Here is a 23494-nt window from a genome sequence, read left to right on the forward strand (position 1 = left end):
GGAGTCAAACCCGCTCGTTCCTTGCCAGGCAGGTACTGGTCTGCAGCACACTGGGATGCTGCGGCCAGCGCAATGTTCTTGCGGTGGACACAAGCACCGAGAGCTTCTGGTGTTGTGTGAGGAGGTTTTGTGCTGGGAGCCCACGCTGAGCGGGTGACTGGGTTGAAGGGACTGGCCTGTTTGAGCTGAAGGCTTCATGCAGCCCCCTCTGTGAGTCCTTGCACCCAGTGCTGCTGTGGAGGGAGGAACCGTCACTGTCCCCAGGGCCGCTTGTTCGTCTTTGCTGTGGCTGCACATGGGAATGGTTCAGCAAAACCAGACCTTGGGACACCCCCAGCCCTGGCACTGGAGGAGCTGTGTCCCTTCAGGAGCAGCGTGGCTCAGCCAGGGAGCGATGTGTGACGAGCACAGCGGGGCTGTGGAGCTGCTCCAGCATCCCCTCTCCTCCCATGGGGCCAGGGTGGCAGTGATGGAGCAGGAGGGAGCCTGCAACCTGGGAGATGAATAATGGAAGTGCTGGCATCCGCGGTAGATGAGCGAGGGGAAGCTTGGGGCCCATCTCGCCCAGCATGTAACTTTAATGCCCAGATAATGAGCATTGATATTTATTTGTAAGAGATCTGCAGATATCGGTGCCCGGGAGCTGCCGGAGCCGCTGCTCTCGCTGTAACCCAAGCGCTCCCCTCCGCCTGGCTCACTTTCCACTCTGCAGCTCTGTTACCTGAGCAGAGCACGTGGTCCTGCTCGGAGCCGGGATAAGATTTGCTGGAGCTGCTCGTGATTTGAGCTGCGTGGCCAGGAGATGCCTGAGACATCCCGGGCAGGCTGCCGGGATGGGGTTTAACCCATCTCTGCGCCTGTCCCGCTCCTGTGTCCCTTCCCAGGCATCACGGGGTGGGGGGTGGGGGCTGGCAGGAAGGATGTGGGGTGCAGGGAGGAGGCAGCAGGGCAGCAGCTGAGCTGGTGAGGGGTGGATGGTGCACAGACCCTGTGAGCTCTGTGAGGTTTTGGGGACACAGCTCTCATGGGCATCCCGGCTCCTCCAGGCCCCCACTTTGGGACGGGGCAGCTCCTGCTCCCCTTCCCCTGTCTGATCTGAAGGATGGAGCCGCCACTGTGCCCAGCCTGATTGTGTAACTGGGCAGGAGGCTTAGGCTGTGCTTGGCAGGCGGGTGTCCCTTCTTTATTAAGCCATCCCCTGGGTAATTACTGGGTTAAGGCATGATGAGATAATGCTTCATTATTTCTGTGCTATTGGGGGATTAGGAGCAGTGGGATTTCTCAAAGGCTTTATCTCTGCTGAGGTCCTTGGGCTGCGAGGCGGATAAGAGGCCCTGGGCTCTGCGGCCTCTGGTACCATCAGCATTCAATAGGGGTACAGGGATGGTGGGTGCAGCTTTGGTGAAGGGAGCCCAGCACTGGGGCTGCTTGTGCGTGGCCCTGGCACAGGCTGATGAGGCTCCGTGGTGAGGGATCTCCATTTAATGCTGCTGCAACCCCATCCATCACTGTGGTCCCTCAGCAAGGAGGAGGAGGTGACACTTGCAAATAAACAGGGAGCTGGGTGGTGTGCGCCCAGGCGGGAGCAGAGGGCGTCCCGTGGGCTCCTCCTGTGATTTATGGCCAAGAGGATGCAGAGCTGTGGCCTCTGGGCACTGTTTGCTCAGCGTCATCTCCTGGCTGTCATCCGACCTGTGCTGCTCACGGGGCTTGCAAGGGAAGACATCACCGGAGCATCGCTCCTGTGACAGGACCAGCTCCCAGGATGTTGATGGGCGTTCAGCTCTCTTTGGGAGTGCCAGGGATGCTCCTGTGAAGGAGGTTGTGTCACTGGAAGCAGGAATAGAGTAAAATGTGCTTAATGAAACAGGCCTGGCTCAGTGGGGCTCCCTCCTCCTGCCACCCTGGCACAGCCAGCCCTGGGGCCGGAGGGATGGAGCTGGCACCAGCACGGGAAGCGGGCAGGCTGGACAGAGGCCAGGCTGTGCACTTGATCCAAACACAGCTGGAGCTGATCTGATGAAGTGAGAGGTTAAGAAGAGAGCATCTGTTATCTAAAGGGGACACACAGTGGGAAACTGTAAGCTCTTTATTCCCCCCACCCCACCCCCTCTGTTCAGTGCATCGTCCCTGACTTTATTTCTTTGATTTATTAAGGAAGCCTGCGCTTCCGGGGCTGTAATTAAGTGCCACTGTGTGAGCTTTCGATAGTGAGTGAATGATATAATAGCTTGCACATTCGCCGTCTGCTCAAGTGCTTTAGGAACCAGATAACATGAGAAGGGATTTCTTCTGCCCACCGGGGAACCGCAGTGGCGCTGGGGCTGAGTCATGGCCGGGGCTTTCGGAGGAGGCGGGGACGGATGCGGGGAGGAATGCGAGGAGGGATGCAGGAGCTGCTCAGCACTGCTCTGGAAGTGGTTCAGGAGGGTACCCATGACCCAGGCTAGAGAAGAGCTGAGCAGGGAGTTCACATCCTCTTGCAAAAGATCACAGCATCTTTGCAGGCTGCTGGGGACTGAATCGGGTGTTGACTCTCCCAGATGCCCTGGTTGTTCCTTCCCAGCCTCATGTGATGCTGGAGATGCCACCATAGTTTCACTGGAGCTGGGTCACCTCGTGCAGTTCCTGGTGTTCCACCTCTGTGGAACCTGCCCTGCATCTCCCTGTGGAATCGAAGGCTCCCAGGCAGGGCTGGCGTTTCTAGGCAGACATGGAGAGTATAATTGTACTGCCAGGGGAAGGTCTGCTCTACACCAGGAGCCCTGCTCTGGCTTGCCTTCCCACTGAGCATCTCCATGCTCTGGGCTACCCATCACGGGGAGCTCTGGTGGCCAAGAGCCATGGGAGGAGTGAGCTCAGGGGCCAGAGCAGTGCTCCCTGTGTGCACATACACACTGCTGCTGGCTGTGAGGGAAGGAGGAGGAAGGAGTAAAACACCCACCCCTACATCTATTCTATGAATCTATTCTATGATTCTATGATTCTACATGTAAATGAACTTGAAAATAAGAAGTGACAGAGGTTGTTTGCTGCTTAATGAACTGAAATGTCCAACCTCCCGCCGGGCAGCGGCACCGTTTGTAACCTGCAGAAGGGGTTTATTTTAACGGGCAGGAAACGTCCTCCATCCCCAGCACTGGCCGACAGGAGCATCAGATGAGCAGCCTGATGCTGGGCACAGCCTCCCTTGCCCACATCTGCTGTTTTCCTGTCTTCCTCCTCTCCTTCCCAATGCCTTCCACCATGCCAGTACCAGGGTTATCTGGCCAGGAAGGAGGAATCTGTCCCTGTGCCTCGGCATGTCACATCCGCTCCTTCTGCTTATTCACTTGAAAAGCCCCCCCTCCTCACTGTGTCTCTGGGTGGCAGCTGGAGAGTGGCCCGAGATAATCACAGCCTTATTTTTTATTTACTCCTCTTAAATAAAGCCTCCTGTCACCTGCAGGCAGGTTTTTCTGCTCCTGCAAACAGGGCGTGAGAGTGCTGGTGGCAGCAGAATGCTGCAGACAGGTCCCCTGAACATCCCTCTCGCAGGGGACATGGTGGCTCCAATGCAGGGACAGTCCCACCGAGCTCATGGACAGGACCAGCATCCAGGAATGGCATCGAGCAGTCAAGTGATTGCAGGCACAAAATATCCAGGGATGTTGTGTGCTGGGCAGAGAATGGTGGAAAGTAAGTGTATGGTGTGGGCATCCATGGACATGAGAGCATCTGAGCTGAGGGTGAGATGCTTGGCAGAGGTTTGGCTGCTCTGGGTTGGAAGGGATGATGACACTCAGTTGTTCCATCCTTGGCGGTGTTCAAGGCCAGGTTGGATGAGGCCTTGGGTGACATGGTTTAGTGGGGGGTGTCCCTGCCCATGGCAGGGGGTTGGAACTGGATGATCTTAAGGTCCTTTCCAACCCTAACTGTTCTGTGATTCTATGATTCTGAGCTAAACACAGGTTTGGGACTGGTCAGGTCTCATGTGACACATGGCTGTTAGTGGGCTGCTGAGGATGCAGCTGGGGCTTGGGAGCTGGTACCCGCCATGGGGAAGGACCATAGCCAGGTCAGGTGGGAATTTCAGATGTGCTTGATACAGGCACTTGGAAACCTCTGCTCGTAACTCACAGGGTGATGTGCTCCTAAGGCAAGAAAGAGCACAGTAAGTTATCTATTCCTGTTGGAGTTTAATATCTGTGATCTGCCATTAATCATACTGGGACTATAAGATCCTTACTTAGGCCTAATCAGTGTGTAATGGATTATGTACAGGAACTAATAGAAGGTAATTATCTATCTGTGCGAGTTCCAACGACTGTAATGCTGTGATCAATTCATTCTTGTAGCAGTCTCGCAGGTGCAGTTTGTGAGTGTTGTGCTGCAGGCAGAGGCTCGGTGTGGGGTCAGCAGGGATGCAGCATGGTGCTGGCACTGCTGTCCTGGTACATCCTGGGCTGTCCCGGGTGCAAGGAGCTGTGGGGCAGCACAGGGCTGGCATTGGCAGGTTTGGGGCTGTGCACGGTGGTCCTGCCCCAGCCAAAGCCCTTCTGCCCTGAGCTGTTCCCCTCCCTGAAGCAGGAGATGGAGCACGGGTTCGGCAGCTGCTTGGCCCCTTCCATCAGCTCACATCCCAGAGGACGTTGCCCCTGTCTCGGCATCACCTCGGGAAGCCCCTTGCTCCCTTCCCATGCCCCAGCCTGGCCACGCAGGCAGCGCAGAGGCAGCTGGCTCCAGTCATCTCCTGCCTGTCCTCGTGTCCCTTGCGCTGGCTTGCGGAGCCATCATCGGGTCTTAGAGGAGGAGGAAACATTCCAGCAATGTCTGTGCAGTCTTAGGGGTGGCTTAAAATCACCATAAATTTGAGACACTTCACATGTCCACTTGGGGCCCAGCATTGTTATGGTAATGCGAAGCAGATTGAGTCAAGGCTTGTGGCAAATGGCAGAGGGCTCCCTAGATGGAGCTGAGAATGGAGGAGGAGAGGTGGTGAGGAGTGGAGGGAAGCACCATTGCTGTGATTCTGGCTGGAGCTACGGAGCCAAATCCTCCCAGGGTGATCCTGGGCACCTCTTTGCAGTGGTGCAGCCCTGACTCAGCCTCAGCCTTTGGTTCTTCCTTCACTTTTGGGGGCTTTCTTCAATCTTCTGTAGCTCTGTAACCCAGTGTCACCTCCTGGTGCCCCCAGGACTGCACCGTCCTTGCTTTGACCTGGCTTTTCTCAGTGTAAAAACGGGAAAGCAAAGGATAAAGCAGACGAGGGCTGGCCAGGGGGTGGCTTTCTCCTGGGGCTTTGGAAGCATCTCTGAGTCAGGAGCATCGTGCTCCCACACAGAAAGGACCATTTGGAGCAGTTTGGGTTGGTTTCAGCCTTTGCAGAGAGTTTTATGTTGCTGCAAAGAAGCAGCAACAAGAATTTGTTTCAGTATAAAACTTGGTTTTTTAAAGAACTGTTGACAAGGGATCTTCTGAGAATTTCCATTGTTACTTTGAAATGAACTCGTCTGTTCGAGTCCTTTTTCTGGGAACAGTCTCGACATTTTTGGTTAACAAGGGAAAAAGCAAACCCACTAATAAAACAAAAAGGAAAAAACACCCCCCAAGCCTTTCTGCTTGAAGAAGGAGCTCCCTCCCAGTGACCCCGACACAAGCACTGCTTTGTTCCCAGCATGGCTCGTGTTGTTCCCAGCCTGCTCCGAGCTGGCCCGGGACGGGAAGGGGCTGTTTCCTTGCATGAGCTCTGGGACATGGTGGCACTGGGGGTGCAGGAGGGTGTTTGGTGGAGGAGGATGTCCTGGGAGCGCCAGGTCCTGCAGCTTTGCCAGGTCAAGGGACAGGGAGGTGACTGTGGGCAGGAGATGCTTCACATCTCCATCACCTGCAGGGGAAACCAAGGGATGGTGGCAGCTGAAATATCAGACCTGAGGGCACAGAGTGATGCTGAGGATGGGAATCAGCTTGAAGCACGGTGCAGATGCCCTGGTGCAGCCCCCTCCTCTCCCCATCAAGGAATCATCTAGGATGGGGAAGACCTTTAAGATCTTCAAGTCCAACTGTTCCGCAGCATCACTTGTGCTCCCCCTCCCCATGCCGACCGCAGCGCCAGGCTCCAAAGCTGCTCCTGCTGCTGCTTCTCTTCCTTTTGTTTCTGTTTCTCTTCTTTTTTGTTTTCTCCATTCCAAGCAAGCCACCACAGGCTCCTGCAGACATTCCCCTCAAGATTGTTGTCCCACTTGTCTGCAGCACATTTGCGATGCTGAAACTCCCCTTGCCCCATCCCAGCCTTCTGCGCCTGCTTTCTTTTCTTGGCTCAGCTTCTGGATCGCAAGGGCCGTGCCTGGGCATGCCAGTTCCCATTCAAAGCATTTTCATACCTTTGATTCCACCTTTCCTGGGGCTGGATCCCGGAGGCTGTGCCGACGTGACTCACTGCCGCGAGATGTGCACGGCTCTGAGGGCTGACGGATGGTGATGGGTTTGGGAGGTAGCAGGGTCAGGTGAGTGATGCTGGCCTGAGGCTCAGGTTCCTGATGCGGTGCTGGGTGCAGGAGGGCAGGATGCTGTGCCCCAGATGTGCTGGCTGACCTATAGCTCCCCAAATTCAGTGCTGGGTAGATGGTCACAGTGAGCTGGGTGCATTTGTGTCATCAGTGGTCAGCATTAGTGCTTCAGATGACACAAACTGTAGATGTTGCTATAAAAACCCCATCAGCCCTATTGATAGGGTTTGCAAAGTGGGGTCCTGTGGGGTTGGTGGGAAACTTCTGGCTGCAGTGAGTGTAGACTGAGAGAGATACAGAGCATGTTTGAAAATGCCACTCTTGGTGATGGGGAATCGCTTCCTCCTTGGCAGCCGGAAAAGGCCAATAACTGTTTGTCTGGATTATGGCATGCGGTTTGGCAAAGCCTGGTTTAGCAAGGGCTGGGTGCAGATAGACACATGTTACAGAGCATCTTTGCGTTTGTTTGCTTGCTTTGTTTTAATGTGAAACTCAAGCCTCTTCCCTGTGGTTAGATCCTTCCAGCTAAGCAAGTTTTAGCATAGAGAAGTTGCTTAAGGAAGAGAAAGGATGCTGGACATGGTGTAAAGTGAGAGCGACCACTGTAACCACAGGCGCTTCCCAGCCTCTGACAGGAAAATCACCGGTGCTCTGTCTGCACTTCCCTCCCTGCAGCCCCCTTTCCAGCACAGCTGTTTTCTAAGCCAACATTGCAGGGTTTATTACTACTGCTGCTTATTTAAATAGAGCCAGAGGTGTACACAGCACTTCACAAACACGGGGAAGAAAAGGCCCTTATGGAGAGGAGTTTTGTTATAATTCGATGATTGTAGTAGAAGTCATTATGGCTAGGAAGGGGCAGGAGCAGGAGCTGCAAGGTGAAAGGACCAGTTTGAGCAATTGAGGTCCTTACGTGATCTTCCCACTGGGACTGGGGATGCTGATCTCTAGCAAAGGGGTGATGGGAGACACCAGCTCTGCCACACCAGGTTAAGCCATTGCTCCCTTGGATGCAGCTCTTGTGACAACAGGAGGGCTTCAGAAAAGGAAGGCAAAAGCAGTGCAGGACTGGTGCCACCCGGTAATGCACTGACCCAATTGTGCACTGCTGTGTAAGGGGAGAGAAATTCCTTCCTGACCCTCGTACTCATCAGCCCATGCCCTCAAGCATGAGATTTGATTTTCTTTATCTGGCTTTCCATAATTGCAGATGCCATGTTTGGTACTCCCTGTATCCCACCCCTCGGTAAACAGCATCTGCTGCATTTAACTCAATGGACTTTTTCCTCTGGGAGTTCGATCCTGACTCATTTCTGGGAAGTGCCTGGAAGGAGGGAGGGAGGCCTGGTCCCACCAACCTCGCAGCACTGGGGGTGTTCCTCTGGTGTGGTGGTGGTTGCTGGTTGCTCAGCTGGAGAGGGACAGTGCCCCCCCCCCACCATGGCACATTCTCCCCATTGCCATGGACAGGTTTTATCTCGACCTTCCTAAAATACTTGGAGTTAATTTGTGTGTAGGTGTTTGTGACAGTCAGGAATTCTTGTTGCTGCCTCTGTTTGCTGAATGCTGAGGTGCTGAGCACGCCAAGGCCAGGACTAAGTCCTGCTGCTGGTCTTTGCTTTGATGAAGGCACTGGAGGCTGCACGAGCAGCTCAGTGCTTGGAGGGGCCCATGGTACGTTGGTGATAACCTCTGCACTGAGCACACTGGGGCTGCTTGGGCAGCAGTCACAGGCACGGCTGGTAGCCGCTGCTGCCTGCCGTGGGGTGAGGACCAGGGGCTTGCTTGGGCATGCAGCTACCGCGTGCTATCACTTGGCACTGGTTGCTTTGGGGCTTTGCTGTTCCTGAAGAGGGCAGAGCTTGCTGGCACAGGGTCTGCTGGCCAGGAGGGACAGAGCCAGGGAGGTCCCTGTGACCATGGGCACGCGGCTGCCTTGGTTTGCGGACCCCATGGGTGCGTGTCGAAGGCTGGATGCTCACCAGCACCGGCAGGTAAACCTGCCCTTAGACCTGCACTGTGACCAGGCAGCTCACCCCAAACCAGCAGGAGATGGTTTGTTTTGGCAGAGAGCAATGGGTGGAAAGTCCATTTTTAATAGTGCCAGCAGTAAGCGTCACTCAGCTCCATCTCCAATAGTGGCCCATCTGCCCTCCTGCTCTAGCAACTTCAGGTTGAGAAGGGAAGCAGAGGGTGCTGCAAACCCAGTGCAGCCTCCATGGACCCTCACTGAGCCACTGCCTGCGCTGGGCTCAGTCCTGTCCCCTGCCCAGCGCCAGGGTCCTGTGGGTGCCCTGTGGGATGGAGCCAGCAGAGTCTGAACTGAAAGAGTTAAAGGCTCTTGCCCGTCCAGCCGGGGAAGTGGGATTAGTCACGGCCTTCAGCAGAGTGCTGGCCGGGTTATAAAGATGACAAACGAGAATGGATCAATAATGAAGTCGGTGCTTTCTGGGAATGCCAGGCACGAACGGAAGTCCATCGACATGGGTGGTGGGTGCCTGGATGAGCTGCCCCACGGGCACGGGGGGGTGGCACTGTCCCTCTCTCCTGTCCACCATGTTTGGTTCTCCCCTGGCACCACCGGTGCCGTGGCAGGCTGGGATAGCTCTGCCCATTGGCAGTCCCTTGGGATTTGGGGTGCCTTCTGGAGCAGAACTTGCGCGATGGCAGCTGCTGCTGGGTGCTGGCTCAGTGTGAGGCACTGGAATGTCGGAGCCTGGGATTGCAGATGGTGCCCTGGGGAGGTTTGGAGTCTGATTAATCCTCAGGAGACCGGGAAGCATTTCCACAGCACTGAGGGAGCATTGGAGGCCACGTTTCCTTTTCCAAAGGGACTTGGGCATGTCTGGGAAGGAAACAGCCTTCTAATTAGGTGTTGTTCAGTACAAATCCATTCTTGTGCCCATATTGAAAGGACCACGCTGTGAAAATGACATTCTTCTTCTTATTATTAACTGTTTAGATCTGATGAGTTTAAGCCCTTCCTGGCCTGGCCATGCTCAGGAGGTGCATGGAGGACTCAGGAGGACCCAGCATCCCAGCACTGCCTCTTGGTCCCAGGGTCACCATAAATCTACTGGGTTTCAGCAGCGCTTCAGAGGGGACAGCTTTAAAATGTATAAGAGAAGAGGGGAAATGGGCCAGGGATGTGACTGGAAGGAGGTGGAAGTGATGGTGCTGAGTCCTTGGTGCTGAGCCCTTGCTGGGAGCTGGGTGCTGGCAGGAGGGGACAGTGGCTCCAGAAGCACAGTGCTGTGTTTAGCGTTTCAGCATTGGTGGCTTTCCCATGTCTGTCATTAATATAAACTTCCTTAATCAGCCTTCCCAATGTCCTGGATACCGGCTGACCTCCGGGCGCTGGGGCTGGGTGTCCCACTTGCTCCTTGGGATATGGTTTCTCTCGGAGGCAGTGCCCAGTGCCTGGAGCTCCCTCAGCAGCCTGGCCCTGTCCCTGCTCTGTCCCCGCTCCATCCCAGCCACGGATGCTGTGCAGAGCCTCAGGGGCGGGTGTGAAAACACAGATACTGATCTCGTGTTCAGGAGCCTCCTTGATGTATCTGCCACTCTGTCCTGGCTGTGTCCCTCCAGAGCCTGAGGAGGGTGAGCTTCTGCAGGGCAAGCGCAAGGGGTCAGTGGGGGCTGAGGGTGATGGATACCTGGGAAATCCATCATCTGGGAAGCTTACACTGCTCATTTCCAAGGGGTTGTCTCCTTCACCACTTTCCAACTGGAAACAGTGGGGTTAGCGCGGGCAAGCTCATTCTTCCTCCCCCCCGCACTTGCCCTACGGTGCCAGTGAAGTCTTGCCATGCTTCAGGCCAGCTCTTTACAGTGCTGCAGGATGCTGAGTCCAGAGCAGAAGCTCCAAACACGCCAGGAACTCAGCAAGCTCCAAACACCCCGCAGCAAAGCAACCCCAGCCATCCCACTGCTTGGAAGGGATGAAGCAAGACTCGGCCGGGAAGGTTTCCCGGCTCCTCTCTGCCGTTCTTCAGCCGAGGTTGCCCTGTGCAGTGAAGAGGCGTGTGGTGCTCTGTTTGGGTGAGATAGACCTCGGCTCCCATGGGATGCTGTCAGCACTGTGCCTGCGGCACATTTCAGCGTGTTATGGCATGTCCATGGGGCTGGCGCCGGCAGAACCAGGCTCTTGCCATGACCACGGCTGCCAGAGCTGCTCTGGAGCAATGATGCAAGGTCCTGCTTCGGGTCCCTGCTAGGACCAAGAGCTCTGCCCCATGTCCCTGAGCAGGCAGTGGCACGGATCCAGCCCCACGCCAATGGCATGGCTTCAAGTAAGAGTTAATCAGGCGAGCGCTGCAGGTGCATTCCTCACTCTGTGGACCCACTGCTGTGTACTTGGTTGTCATGCTTTCACCCAAAGCTGCTGCACCAAATGTTTTGCAACAAAAACCCCAAACCACATGAAAGCTGTCGAGTTTCGTGTTTCATTATAACCCTAAATTCAGGTTTGCCAAGAGTTTCAGCCATTTCACAAACCTTTCCCATGAATGGGCAGCGAAGGCTGGTGTTGAACCTGGTTTTGATGAAAACCCAGGTGCGACTCAGTTGCTTTTGAGCAACTTTTGAGGCTCGTGCAAAGGCAAAATTGGAAAGCTTTTGAGAGGAAGAAAGGAGCTCAAAGCCCATCAGAGCTGGTGGCAGCATTTGCAGGGAGCCCTGTGCCCATCAGGCTGTAATTCCTTGGGGACCCAGGACTTGAAACTCACGCGTGGGTGCCAGCCCGGCATGCCTGGCACCCAGGGATGCTCTGTGTGATGCTTTGGGCCCACTTGGCAGCATCAACATCAAATGAGCCATTCTGATTCTGTGAGTGCTGCTGGTGCTCTGAGCACAGGGTCCCTGTGGCAGCATCTCCTGGTGGTCGCCACGCCTGGAGCTGCTTGGCTTGGGGCAGTGGCGAGCCCGGGCTTTGCTCTTGGCGTTGCTTTAGGAATAACTCAGCGGTGCGCAAGCAACCTCCCAAGCCAAACCCAGGCAGGACACAGGTGGGGATGGGGCTGGCCCCGAAGCAGGGTCCTGCCCCCCGGTGAGGCGGGCTGGGGCAGCCACACGCGGACGCTTTCGGCATCGCCGGTTTCCCTTTCTCCAGCAATTTCCTGAAGTAACGCTGGGAAATGGGAAAACGTTGAACTTTTGAACCTCCCGGAGGACATTGTGCAGGGGGGCGGGGGGGGGGCAGCCGCTGCTGCTCGCCGTTTACTTTGGCTGCAGGGCCGCGGGATGCAGGGGGGCCGCGGAGCCGGCGCTGCCCCGTGTTAATGAATGGCTTTCTCGTCGGTGGGTCGCGGAGCCGAGGGAGCCAGAGGAAGTTTGCTTTTGGTCGGGAGAGAAGGGGAGTGCCTGGGCTGGGTGCGAGGGCAGGGGGTGACACCGGGTGATGGATGGGGCCGGGCTCGGGGTGCGGGCAGCTCGCGCCGGTGAGGAGCAGAGGAGGGGAAGGGGGATCCGCTGTGCCTGGAAAGTGCTTTTCCCTCTGATGAACTTGAGAGCAAATAAATCACTGCCAGGCTGCAGCTGCGGAGCATGTGACCCACCCAATCCTGCTCTCTCGGCCATCGCGCTCCCTCCAAACCTCTTAAAGGCACAGCCGGTGGCCAGGGGTGTGAATGGGGGGTCAGGGCTGGGCTGGGGGAGCCTCAGGGATGTGGCTGCTGGTCCCTGGGTGCAAGGAGCTCCTGCAGCGCTCTCCATGATGCGGCACAGTCGGTGGTGCCAAGCTCTCCGTGGTTCAAAGCTCTCCATGGTGCCAAACTTTCCCTTGTTGGAACTCTCCATAGCATGTCATGTGAAGTTTCCCATAGCACAAAGGTCTCTGCAGCACGAAGCCGTCACTGGTGTGATGCTTCCAGTGTGGGCTCCTGCTCTGCTGCCTGTGGTCCCTTAACTAACAGGAGCAAGGTGCTCCCGAGGATGTCATTTCTCCCAGGGTGCTTTGGGCGCAGGATGGGTGCCTGATGGCAGCTCCTGCTGTCTGTGCAGGGGTACCTCTGCTGCGCTTTGCCCTGCTGGGCTCACCCAGGGCCCCCACCCCAGCCGCATCCCACTGCTGGCCCATCACACCATCGAGCTCCTCTTCCTCGCTCTTGCTCTCGCAAGCAGTGGTGGAACAGGAGGGCATCCAGTGCTGTGACTTCTGCCCATTGCTGCTGGCACCAGGAGGGGAGGGAGCCGCGTGGAGCACAACAGTCAAAGATTACTGAAGATCCACTAGATCCAGGGTTCCATGCAGGAATGTCAGAGGACACGGCGTGATGGGGAGAGTGCTGCTGCTCCGGCCGCGTTTCGCAACCCAGTGTGGTGATGTTGGGCTCAGGCTGGAGCGGGGCCTTGGGAGGGGATGTCCCAGTGGAGCCCAGTAAGGATCTGGCCCAGGCTGAGCAAGAACTGAAGTGTTGTGCAAACCCACTGGGGCTGGAGGCGGGTGCTGGTGGGGGCTCAGGAGGACCAGTGTCAGCCCCCCCGGGTGGTTGCTGGGAGGTGATCTTGGAGCACTCCCTGGCAGTTTAAATTGCTGTTTATTTTCTAAGTGCTGCTGGAGCAGGGAAGTCAGGCATGGAAAAAAACCCAGAGCCACTCTGTGATTTACGTGGTAAAGGAGATAAGTGGGGATTTAAACAGAAGGGAATATATAATTGAGATGAACGTGTAATATGAGCAGGGATCCACACAGAGAGATCGTAATCAGAGCGTCGGGAGAAGCTGAGGTTTATTAATGAAACGTCTCATCTATTTGTCAGCTGAGCAGGAGCAGCCTTTCCCAGCGGCTGGGGGCGGAGGGGGATTGCTCTCGGTGTTCCCGGTGTTCCCGCTGCCACCGCAGGGATCGAGGCTGCCATCTTCCTGCCGAGGTGGATGATGCTGGAACCAAAGAAGGGTTAGAGGGAAAAGAGACAGTTTTGGAAGCTGGACATTGCCATTTTCCTGCTGTAATTGCTGTAGATGCCTGGAGCTGGCAGAGCCCTGCCGTGATGCTGATAACTGCCTGAGCAAGGGCTCAGTGGAGCCTTCTTTAAAGCCCTTCTCCTCCCTGTTCCTCTGCCCAGCTCTTTGCCCTTGGGTGCACTGACTTGTAGTCTCCTCTGGGAAGAGATAGTGGATACTCTGGGGTACTCAGTGGATACAGCTGGCAGCAAATGTGTGGCCTTGGGCTCAGCCTCCTGCTGGGTTCAACTGGGGCTTCTCTGCAGCTCCAACCTGCTTATGGGTGTGAAGAGCTCCTGTCCAGCTCCTTTCTCACCCTGGCACTCGCTGCATCCCTCTCGCTGCTCTCCCTGATCCCAGTGCTTGGCTGCCTGTGGTTTTTGGTACCTGTGTGGCTGGGGGTTTGCTGTGTGGTTTGGTGGATCTGCTCCCCAGGTGATGTATGGCACGTGGCATTGCTCACCAAGCACCTGTTCTCGAGGTGACACTGGGAGAGATGCAATCGCCTTATGTCATCCTGCACTCACTCACTTTCAGCCCTGCCCCAGCGGTGCCATTGGGGCTCCTCAGCCACAAGGATGATGCTGATGGTGTCCAAGGGGTTAACCTGGGGCTGCAGCAGCTCCAGCACAAACAGGCTGTGACTGGACATGAAACGAGCATTTCTGTAGGGTCTTTCCCCTTCCCAGGCCCTGGCAGTTATCTGCGGGCTGACAGAATGCCTGCAACACAGAGACCCGCTGGACATTGACCCGTCCCTGCCGAGCTCAATTAGCCCCGGCTGTATCTGATTGGACTTGGTGCAGCCTCATTAGCTTTGGACTCAAACCAGAAACTTAAACCCAAAGGCAGCTCGCAGGCAGACCTGCCTTTGTGCAGCCTGCCCGGGCAGAGGGGAGCCTTTCCCCTGCTCCGGGAATAGGGATCAACCCCTCATCCCGTCCTGCCCATCCCTTCGGCCACGCAACCCTTTAGAGCGATGTGGGCCGGTGGTTGCTCTCAGTACTGACCACAGATGGGAGCAGAATCACAATTGGTCAGTGTGAGTTGTCACTCCTGCGCCTCTTGTCCATCCTGTAATTAGCAAAACCTCATCATTCCAGGGCTTCCCCTCTGACCCTGTGGGGCAGCAGCGCTGGTTCAGGGCTCCTGTTTGCCAGAGCTCTTGGCCCTGCTTCATTGTGCTCTTTTGGCTGCTTCTTGCCATGCTTTGGAGAGGAGCATTTCGGGGCTTGGCAGCAGCTCCCCAGGAGAGGAACCTGCTTAGCTCCAGGTCTGAGCCCCATCTCCTGTCCATGTCCCAGCCCAGGGTGCTGGGAGCAATGTGTGACCCGGGTTCACTGCTGGGCTCATTGCGTGCCACGAGTGCAGAGCATCACCGTGAGAACCTCAACCTGAGAGAAAACTTCTCTTTCTGCTAGGGTGAGCCCGATGCTTTTGGGTTTCCCTTGTGTCTCGCTGGATCCTGCTTGGTTGTTCATAGCTCAGAGCGTAGCACTCCCTCAAGGGCAATCAGATCACTTCCCATTTGCCCGCAAGCCCATAAAACTGCAATTGAATGTAATTAAAAGGCCATAATGAGCTTCAGCAGCCTGCGGGACCACTGCGCGTGGGCTCTCAGAGAGCTCTTCCCGGGGAGCGGGATGGAGTGAGGAAGGTCAGTGCTGGCCGGGGGTGAGGAGCCTGGAGCAGAGCTCCTGGGGCAGGATGGGCAGGAATGAGGAAGCACCCGGGTGCCACCTCCACCATGTGCCCATGTGGGTGGTGCCCATTGGGAAAGGCTGGAGGGACCCCAGGGTGCAGCCCTTCGCCTTTGCAGAACAGGGGGAGCATCTTCCCCTCTGTTGGCATCTTTTGTTGCAGTTCTGGCTTCGCTGATGCTCTTCAGCACCAGGAGGTACAAGTTCCCTCTGGGCATGGCCTGGTTTGCTCCTGGCTATGACTGGGGAGGGTTTGTGGCAGGGGACATTGGCAGGGATGAGAGCTCAGTCCTTGTGCTGTGGTAGTGAGGTCTGAGCCCCCTAAACCTTCCTTTTGGGGTGCGTGGGGACAACCCAAAAGGAGACAGGAGAAGGGGGGAATGTTTTTAAGCTCAAAGAGGGGAGATTGAGATAAAAGGAAGAAATTGTCATGATGAGGGTGCTGAGGCGCTGGCACAGGGTGCCCAGAGCAGCTGTGGCTGCCCCATCCCTGGCAGTGCTCAAGGCCAGGTTGGACACAGGGGCTTGGAGCAAGCTGCTCCAGTGGAAGGTGTCCCTGCCCGTGGCAGGGGTTGGAACTGGAGGAGCTTTAAGGTCCCTTCCACCCAAACCAGGCTGGGGTTCCATGATCCCCAAGATCATCTGGGGCTGGGCTGGGGGCAGCGGCTGCGGGGGGCGGGCACAGGGAGCTCGGGGCTGCAGTGTCCGGAGCTGAGAGGAGCCGCGCCGAGCCCGGCACACACTGCCCCCATTATTGCCTGATGCTGCCGCGGTTCCCAGCCAGTAAATTAGGGGCAGTGGCTGCGCCGCTGACAGCAGAACAGAGCACATTGTGAGAGCAGGGACAGCGCCGGCCCTTGAGGGATGAAATCCGAGCCTGTAATTTCTCAGGACTGTTGTGACATCTTTGCACAAGCGTGTGATTGAGTCACATTTGCTTTATCAGCAGAATCCTTGTTTGCTGGGTGCGCCCTCCCCCTGCGCTGCCCGGAGCCCAGCCTTTCCCTGCTCTCCAGGGCTCCTCACACTTTCCATGTCACCCTCTTGCTCACGCTTCCTGCTTTTCCCTTCTCCACCACGGCTCCTGCCAGGAGGGCTCGGGGCTGCCCTGGCTGCTGGGGAGAGGCAAAGGGAACCGGGGTGTGGGTACTCTCATGGATGGCGATGGGTCCGTGCAGGGGGGAAGCCGCAGGGATGGAGGAAGAGGCGATCGGGAGCGTTTCCTCCAGTGACATGGCGGCTTCTGGAAAATTCCTCTTATGAGTCCTTCCCCCTCGGAGATGGGAACAGTCCCCACAGGCTTCCAGCTCTGCCCCTGGCTGCAGCAGTGAGCTCTGCCTGCACAGGGCTCCTGGCGGGCTGCGTGGGGGGTTTAAAGGCAAAAAAGGACAAAATGAGCCCCTGTGCTGGAGCTGGGCATGCTCCAGAGTGGGGTCTGTGCCCCTTCTGCACCCTTGTGTCCGCAGTGGGGCTGCTCCCCCATCCGTCCTAGCTTGGTGGGGTTCACCAGACCTGTGGGCACCGAGGCTCCACTGCGAAGTTTGGGGTGAGGGGCAGCAGCCGGTTGATGGCCTTCAAGGGGCCGGGCGGCAGCACCAGAGGGATGCTGCTGCATCTCCTCCAGCCAAGGGAAGCCCCTGGACCAGGACCCTGGGCTGGAGGCCCTGGGATGTGCTGTGCCCCTCGCTGGGTTTGGAGCGGCCGCGCCAAGGGTTCCACTGGGGGGGAGCTGGGGCAAGGAGCCGAGTGGCTCTTGAGGTTTTGGCTTGTTCAGAGTGAAACCCGCAGGGAGGAGGAACCCCCGGTGCTGGGAGCCACCAAACCCCAGTTCCCACCATTGGTGCGGGGCTGGAGCACCGCGGTGCCGCTGGCGCTGCCTGGGAACGTGCTGAGCACAGTGAGGAACCCCCAGACCTCAGGTCCCTACAGAGAGTCTGCATGTGGTGGTTTCTGAGTGCCTGCAAAAGGCACAGTGCTGGGGGTGTCCCCTGGGCAGACCTCGGAGGGCTCAGAGGGGCGTCCTTGGGTTTGTCTCTGTAGTGACTCCAGGGATGTAAGAACAAACACAAGTCAAGTTACTCTGGGGTGAAATCGTGGTTACTCGGGACCAACACACTTGGTGGTCCAGAGCTGCTGCACCCTCTTGCCTATAGATGTGGCAGCAATGCTCAGAGGGATGTGTGGATGTATGGATAACATAGAGCCGCATCTTCTGACATCTTCTATGGCATCTTGGGGTGCCCATTCCCACTGATGGAGCACCTGGTGGCTTAATGGGCTCGGTTATCACTCCTTGGTGGGCATAGTGCTGTAAATGCAGTTTGATGTGCTGGAGGCACAGGGTGATGTTGTTTCTTGTCTGGTTTCTGGGGTAACACCCAGGCTGCACCATGCGGGTTGTCTCCCCATGTTGGACACTGTCAGGTCCACGGCAGCAGCCACCATTGGCAGGGGCAGAGTCAGTTCTTGCTCCATCTTTGCTTCAGTTCTCAGCTGTGCTGGTGTAAATTGAGAGCAAACTTACTCAAGATTGTAGGCCAGGGGCTATTTAAATCCATCTGCTGTAAACATACTCTGTGTTCTCTTAGGTTTTGGTCAGGGACAAAAGTGAGGACCTGACCTCTTGTGGTCACTGTATTACCATGGCTATTTTCACATGAAACCTACAGGCAAACCCTCGTGTCCTGCCCCAGTTTGGTGCCTGCCTGTGGCTCTCAGCATCCCCCTTTGGGTGCAGGCTGTTGACCACTGGTGCCTGGGTTTGCTGTGCTGCCCACACAGGGACAGCGAGAGGAGGGAAGGAATCCTCCATCACGTCAGGATCCTTGGATGAATGCACACGAAGAGATTTCTGCACCACTTTTGAGGAACGGGAGCAAATGGACAGTGGTTTTGACTTCCAGGTTTGTTCAGGGACACACCACCCGCAGGGGCACCGATGGAGCAGCTCTCAGTGCTCTCAGTGCTCTCAGCTCTGAGCGTGCAGCTTCAACACGCAGATTCCCATGCATTTGGGTGTCAGTTTTGAACCTGGTCAGCACCAAAGTGACACTTGGCAGCGCAGGAGGAGGAGAAGGACGTTGCCAAAAGCCTGATCTCAGCTGCTGGTCCCGGTTCCAGCCCTGCAGCACTGCACAGCCCAAGCACGAGACTGCTGAAGGAAGGGAGCGGCCACCCAAATTTAGCGTTTCCTGCTGTTTAATACTCAGAATTGATCTGCTTTCTGATTAGGAAGAGGTGCTGGGGGGGAAGCGGAAACGGGGGTGAGAGAGCAGCTTTCCAAAGCCCAGCTGGTGTTGGTCCCTACACCCCATGTAGCCATGGGGTCCCTGCAGCCCCTCTGGTCCCACTCGGATGGGCTGTGGAGCTGTGTCTGGGTCCGTCACCCTCCTCGCCTGCAGAGGAGCGCGGCTCCAGCAGTCTGTGTGTTCCCGGAGATGTGTTTTGTTCAAGTTCCCCTCTCCCAGAAGCTGCCCAGCAAACTCCTGGCTGTGTGAGGAAAGGTTTTGCAGCAGAGTGAGGTCACTGGAGCTTTACTGGCAAAGCCTCTTACACGTAAATGAAGATTATGCTGGGGAAAGCTTATGCTGGTACAGTTTATTCTGGTACAAATGAGCTATCCTGGGAAAAAAGCACCTCGGCGCTGTTGTGATTGTTTCTGCCCTGGGACATTTTGTGGTCTAGGAATGTTAAAACCACAGCCCATGATAATGCTGCCATGTCAGCTTTAAGGTTCCCATCCTGTGATTCTGTGATCCAGACGTGGATGTTTGCTGGTCCAAACTGAAGCTTTCTGCCCCACGAATGCCAAGGGGATGGAAAAGAGCAATGAAGCTGCTCAGGGCCATTTGGTGCTTGTCTGCACTGGCTGAGTGGCAGCCGGGTAAGGATGGGGACCAAAGTTTTATGAAGACATTTTCTTCCCTTACTGAGAATTAATAATAGCACAGGAACTCTGTCTGTCAGGAGGCAGGAGAGGGGGAAAATACGAATAAGGCTGAGCCAGTTGAGATGCTGCCTGGGTCTTGCAATAGCCAGGATCTATTCCCAGCTTTGGCTCCAATTTCCTGCGTGACCTTGGTGAAGGTCACATAAGCCTGAGCCCTGCTTGCTCTGTGTCTGCTGATGGGGCTGTTGTGTTGTCAGGGCATTGCTCCCTCTGTACCTCAGTTTCCCCACTGGATGATGGATCCCAAGGGGAGCTTGCAGAGACAGGGATCTGCAAGGGGGCAGGGCAGCAATGAGCACCCTGCCAGAAAAACAGGACCAGGCCTCTTGAGACCAGATCCAAACCCGGTGGCTCCAGTCTCCGTGCAATGTGTTCAGCTGAGGCGGGTTCTCTGCTGAGGAACACGCTCCATCGCTGCACATGGATCATGAGGCCCAGGCCAAAACGCCATATTCTGGGGAAAAATCCCCCCCCAGATTCTGTGGCTCACGGGTTCGTAGTTTCAAGAAAGGAAAAAGGGCTTCACTGCGAGTTCCCCAGCTGCTGAGGAGCTCTCGTTGCCATTGCCCAACTGCCGTGGGGCATCGCACAAGATACATAGAGGTCGTTGTGTTTAAACAAAGGACACAGAGAAAATAGCTGCAATTTATGGGTGTGACACGAGGGGAAATGCTTGGAGAAGGGTTTTGTTTTTAGAAACAGGCACAGAGTTTATTTTGGTCAGGAGATAGTCACAACCCCCTGACACGGACAGTCTTGCACTGCTTGAGCTGCAGACGTGCTCAGCAAAATACCTCCCATCTGCAGCAGTGCGAGCCGTATCCATCAGTTTGGGGGTTGTTTGTTTCTATGGGGATATTTCATCAATTGAGGCTTCTTTCCTTTTGTAATTCATTGTTTTCTAGTGCTTCTTAGCATTCAAGGTCCTCAGGGATGCTTGTGAGGAGTGTGGACTTGGCTGGCCAGGTTGGACAGGGCTTGGAGCAACCTGCTCTAGTGGAAGGTGTCCCTGCCTGTGACAGGGGCTTGGGACTGGATGAGCTTTAAGGTCCCTTCCAAACTTTCTCTGATTCTGTGATTCTATGACTTATGTCCAGCTCTGATCCCCATCTCTCCACCTCAAGTCATTATTTTCCCCAAATGCATCTTCTCACTGGAGCATCCCAGGCGCTGGCAGTGTCTGTGCAGAGTTGCCTCAGGTGGAATCTTGATTTTCCCATGGAAAAAAAGACTCGAATCTTTTTCCCTATTTGCAGTTATTTGAAGGTGAACGTTTCCCTTTGCTGCTGCTCGCACAGCAGTGGGAATTGCTGTGCAATTTGGGCTGCGGAGGAGGAAGCGTTTGGATGAGGAGTGCAAACATCCCTGTGTCCAAGGGGTTGCTTTGAAGCGGGCTTTGCGTCACGGTGCTCTGAAGGAGTTCAGGTCTGGTTCAGGTTTTAGAGCGGTTGGCCAAGGGTTGGGGTGAGAACACACCCAGCTGTGTCCGTGCCTGCACACGCTTCTCTCCGACGGGCCTGTGCAGCGCAGGGTTTGTGCTCCTCTCGCCTCCTTCTCTGGCTCTTGTTGCTGCCTGAGCTATTTGCTCCAGACCAGCCCTACCTCACACCCAGTTCCTCGCTGGGTGCTGGGGCCGTGCCTGTGGGAAGTGTAAACAGGATGGGTGAGGGGAGGTGCAGAGTGCCTGGGGCTGGGAGCTCCCGCGGTCCCAAGGGATGAGTGTTTCGGGACCCAGGAGATGGGTGTTTTGGTACCCAAGAGATGGGTATTTTGGTACCCGGGGATGGGTATGGTGGTAGCCAGGAGATGGGTGTTTTGGTACCCAGGGATGATTATTTCAGGACAGGTACCGGCTCTGCATGTGGCTTTGCTTTCTGATGTGCTTGAGTAGGCACAGGCCAGTCGCCAGTAACCTGCCTGTGACCCCTCCTGACTTGTTCAGGATCTTTCAAAGGAAGGACTGTGCTTTGCTGCCTTCCCTTTGCTGGCAGGTCAAGTGCCTGTTTCCCCTGGCCAGGGAATCCAGCACGTCCTTGGAAGGTGTCCATCCTTCCATCCATCCCCTTGGCTAGTGAGAGTTTCTGGGGGTCCTTCAGAGAAGTGCTGGCAGGGACCCCATTCCCCCAGGCCACATCCCAGCTGGCTGGAGCAGATTGTAGCACCCTTTCTGGCCATTTAAAGATACCCAAAGCAGAGAGCCAGGGATCCCAGTCCTGCTGTGCTAAACCCCAGGAGCAGATCCCAAAGCCTCGAGGGATATCCTGGGTTGCTGCTGTGCCACTGCACATCACTCGGCTGCGGGTGGTGTGGTGGCCGGCGGTTGTTTTATATCAACATCCTGCAGGAGCCGAGGCGAGGGCAGTCCCCAGGGATGGGGATGGTCAGCTCTGCCATGGAGACACGTGCCAGGGCCTATGGTGCTGGCTCATTGCGATGCTGGGTGCAGTGCTGGGATGGCTTTGGAGAAGCTGTCTCCATGGCTTTGGAGAGGAGCATCACTGCTGTGCTGGACCTTTGCTTTCTCATGCTGGGGTTTCCTGCTGGGATCAGTGATCTCTGGGGAAGATTGCTGGGGCTGGGCTTGCTAATTTGGAGCTAATTGCTCCAAAATCCTGGGGATAGAGCTGGCCCTGTGCAGGTGACTGAAGGCACCGCTTCCCAAGCTACAGTCAACTTTGGGGCCTGTAGCCAAAAGCAGTGGCTTCGGGACCCCCATGAGCAGCCCCTGGGCAAGCGGCTGTGCCGGTGCCTCCTGCTCCCTGGGCCCCCATTTGCTGGTGTGAGCCGGGGGAGTGCTGCGGGTGTTGGGGTGAGCAGGGCGATGCCGCAGGGCCCCCGGCGCCTTCCGGCAGCTCCGCTCGCAGCCAGCCCCTTCCTCGCTGCGGATTGTTTTGCAAGCGGCGTGACAGGATGGGGAGGAAATGTGCCAGGAATGGCTCCGTGGCTCCTCTCGGGAGAACTGGAAGCTATTTTTAACCCCCCCTTCCCGCCCTCCTCCTCCTGCTCCCCCGGGACGCGGGGCCACAGGAGCAGGCACAGCCCCGTGCTGCTGCCTGCAGGGAAGCGCCGTGCGGCACACGCAGGATTCCCTCCGCACGCTCCTGCCCTGGGTGCACAAACACAGCTCGTGCAATGCACAAACACGCTGTCACTGACAAACCTCCCTCCCCGCCACTGCAGCGTGCGGGTGCTGCCGCGTGTGCAGCCCCTCTGTGCTGCTGGGAGAGATCCGAGTTATCCTGCAGCATGGAGAGCATTGGTGGGTTGCACCCAGGCACCAGCCGCAGCAGGGATGCTGCCTTCGCGGCAGGGTTTAAAGCCGGGGTACAGTGAGTGAAGAGCAGGATGGAGACAGGCATCCTGATAGGTCTTGGAGTGGAAATGCCCTCAGTGCCTGCCCTTATGCCTGCGAGGGTCCTCCAGCAGAAGGTGGTTGTGAAAGATGCATTGGGAGTTTCGAGGGCAGGTTCAGAGCAGCCCCATCGCAGGGCAGGGAGCAGGGGACTCTGCTCAGGGCGTGCTGCAGCGATGCAGTCAGACTGGGGACTGTCCTGTCCTGGGTGGGAGACTCAACCCCCCTTCTCTCTTTCCTCTCTTACAGATTTCTCCAACCAAGTCAATTCCACATCCCTGAACTCTCCCACAAGCCGGGGGCCTATGGCCACCCCATCCCTGCACCCGTCCATCGGGCCAGGCATTGGCTCCTCGCTGGGCTCCCCGGGCCAGCTCCACTCACCCATCAGCACCCTGAGCTCACCCATCAATGGCATGGGACCTCCGTTCTCCGTCATCAGCTCCCCCATGGGCCCGCACTCGATGTCCGTCCCCTCCACCCCCAGCCTGGGATTCGGCACCAGCAGCCCACAGGTAAGGGGACGGTGGTGGGAAGGTTGGTGCTGCCTGTTTAGCCGGGGAGAAGCCACCTCTGTGAGGTTCCTGATCCAGAACGGGCTCTGCTCTCCCCGCTGCAAGCCCTGGCTAGCAGGATGCTGCAGTGGCCTGAGTGGGCTACAAGGGACCAACACCAAAACAGCTGGTGTATGACTATACATCACCTCCCATTGCTTGTACCCTCCAGTCCTGCCCTGTTTGTCCCCAGGCTGGGGGTGACAGGGGGGCAGTGACTGCCTCTGGGAGCCCTGAAGCTCTGAATGGACCCGGATCCATCCCAATGCTTCTCACTGCCCTGTCCCTCCCTTGGGAAGCCCACAGTCCCCATGGTGCACACTGAGGGGCTCTCCTCGAGGGCAAGGGATGATGTTCACTGGCTGGAGATGAGGTAAAACCCCTCCAAGCCTGGAGCGATAAGCTCTGTTTAAAAATAGCAGGATAGGGCTGGCCCCTGCCACCTGCTGCTGGTGCCCTGGTGTTCAGTGAAAGGGCAGATTAAGGAACTGGCCTCCACCTGCCCCTGA

General features: G+C 56.6%; 1 protein-coding gene across 1 annotated transcript in view; it reads left to right on the forward strand.

The window, feature by feature from the left end:
• Positions 1 to 23494, forward strand: part of RXRA (retinoid X receptor alpha) — a gene marked incomplete at its 5' end in the record, with an annotated part of 86743 nt that overhangs the window by 35395 nt on the left and 27854 nt on the right. Inside the window, one exon of the mRNA XM_080630609.1 lies at positions 22681 to 22946. Coding sequence (XP_080486735.1) covers positions 22681 to 22946 — 266 coding nt within the window. The remainder of the gene's footprint in view (positions 1 to 22680; positions 22947 to 23494) is intronic.

The sequence above is a fragment of the Psittacula echo genome (assembly GCF_963264785.1).
Source record: "Psittacula echo genome assembly, chromosome: 16".
Classification (NCBI taxonomy): domain Eukaryota; kingdom Metazoa; phylum Chordata; class Aves; order Psittaciformes; family Psittacidae; genus Psittacula; species Psittacula echo.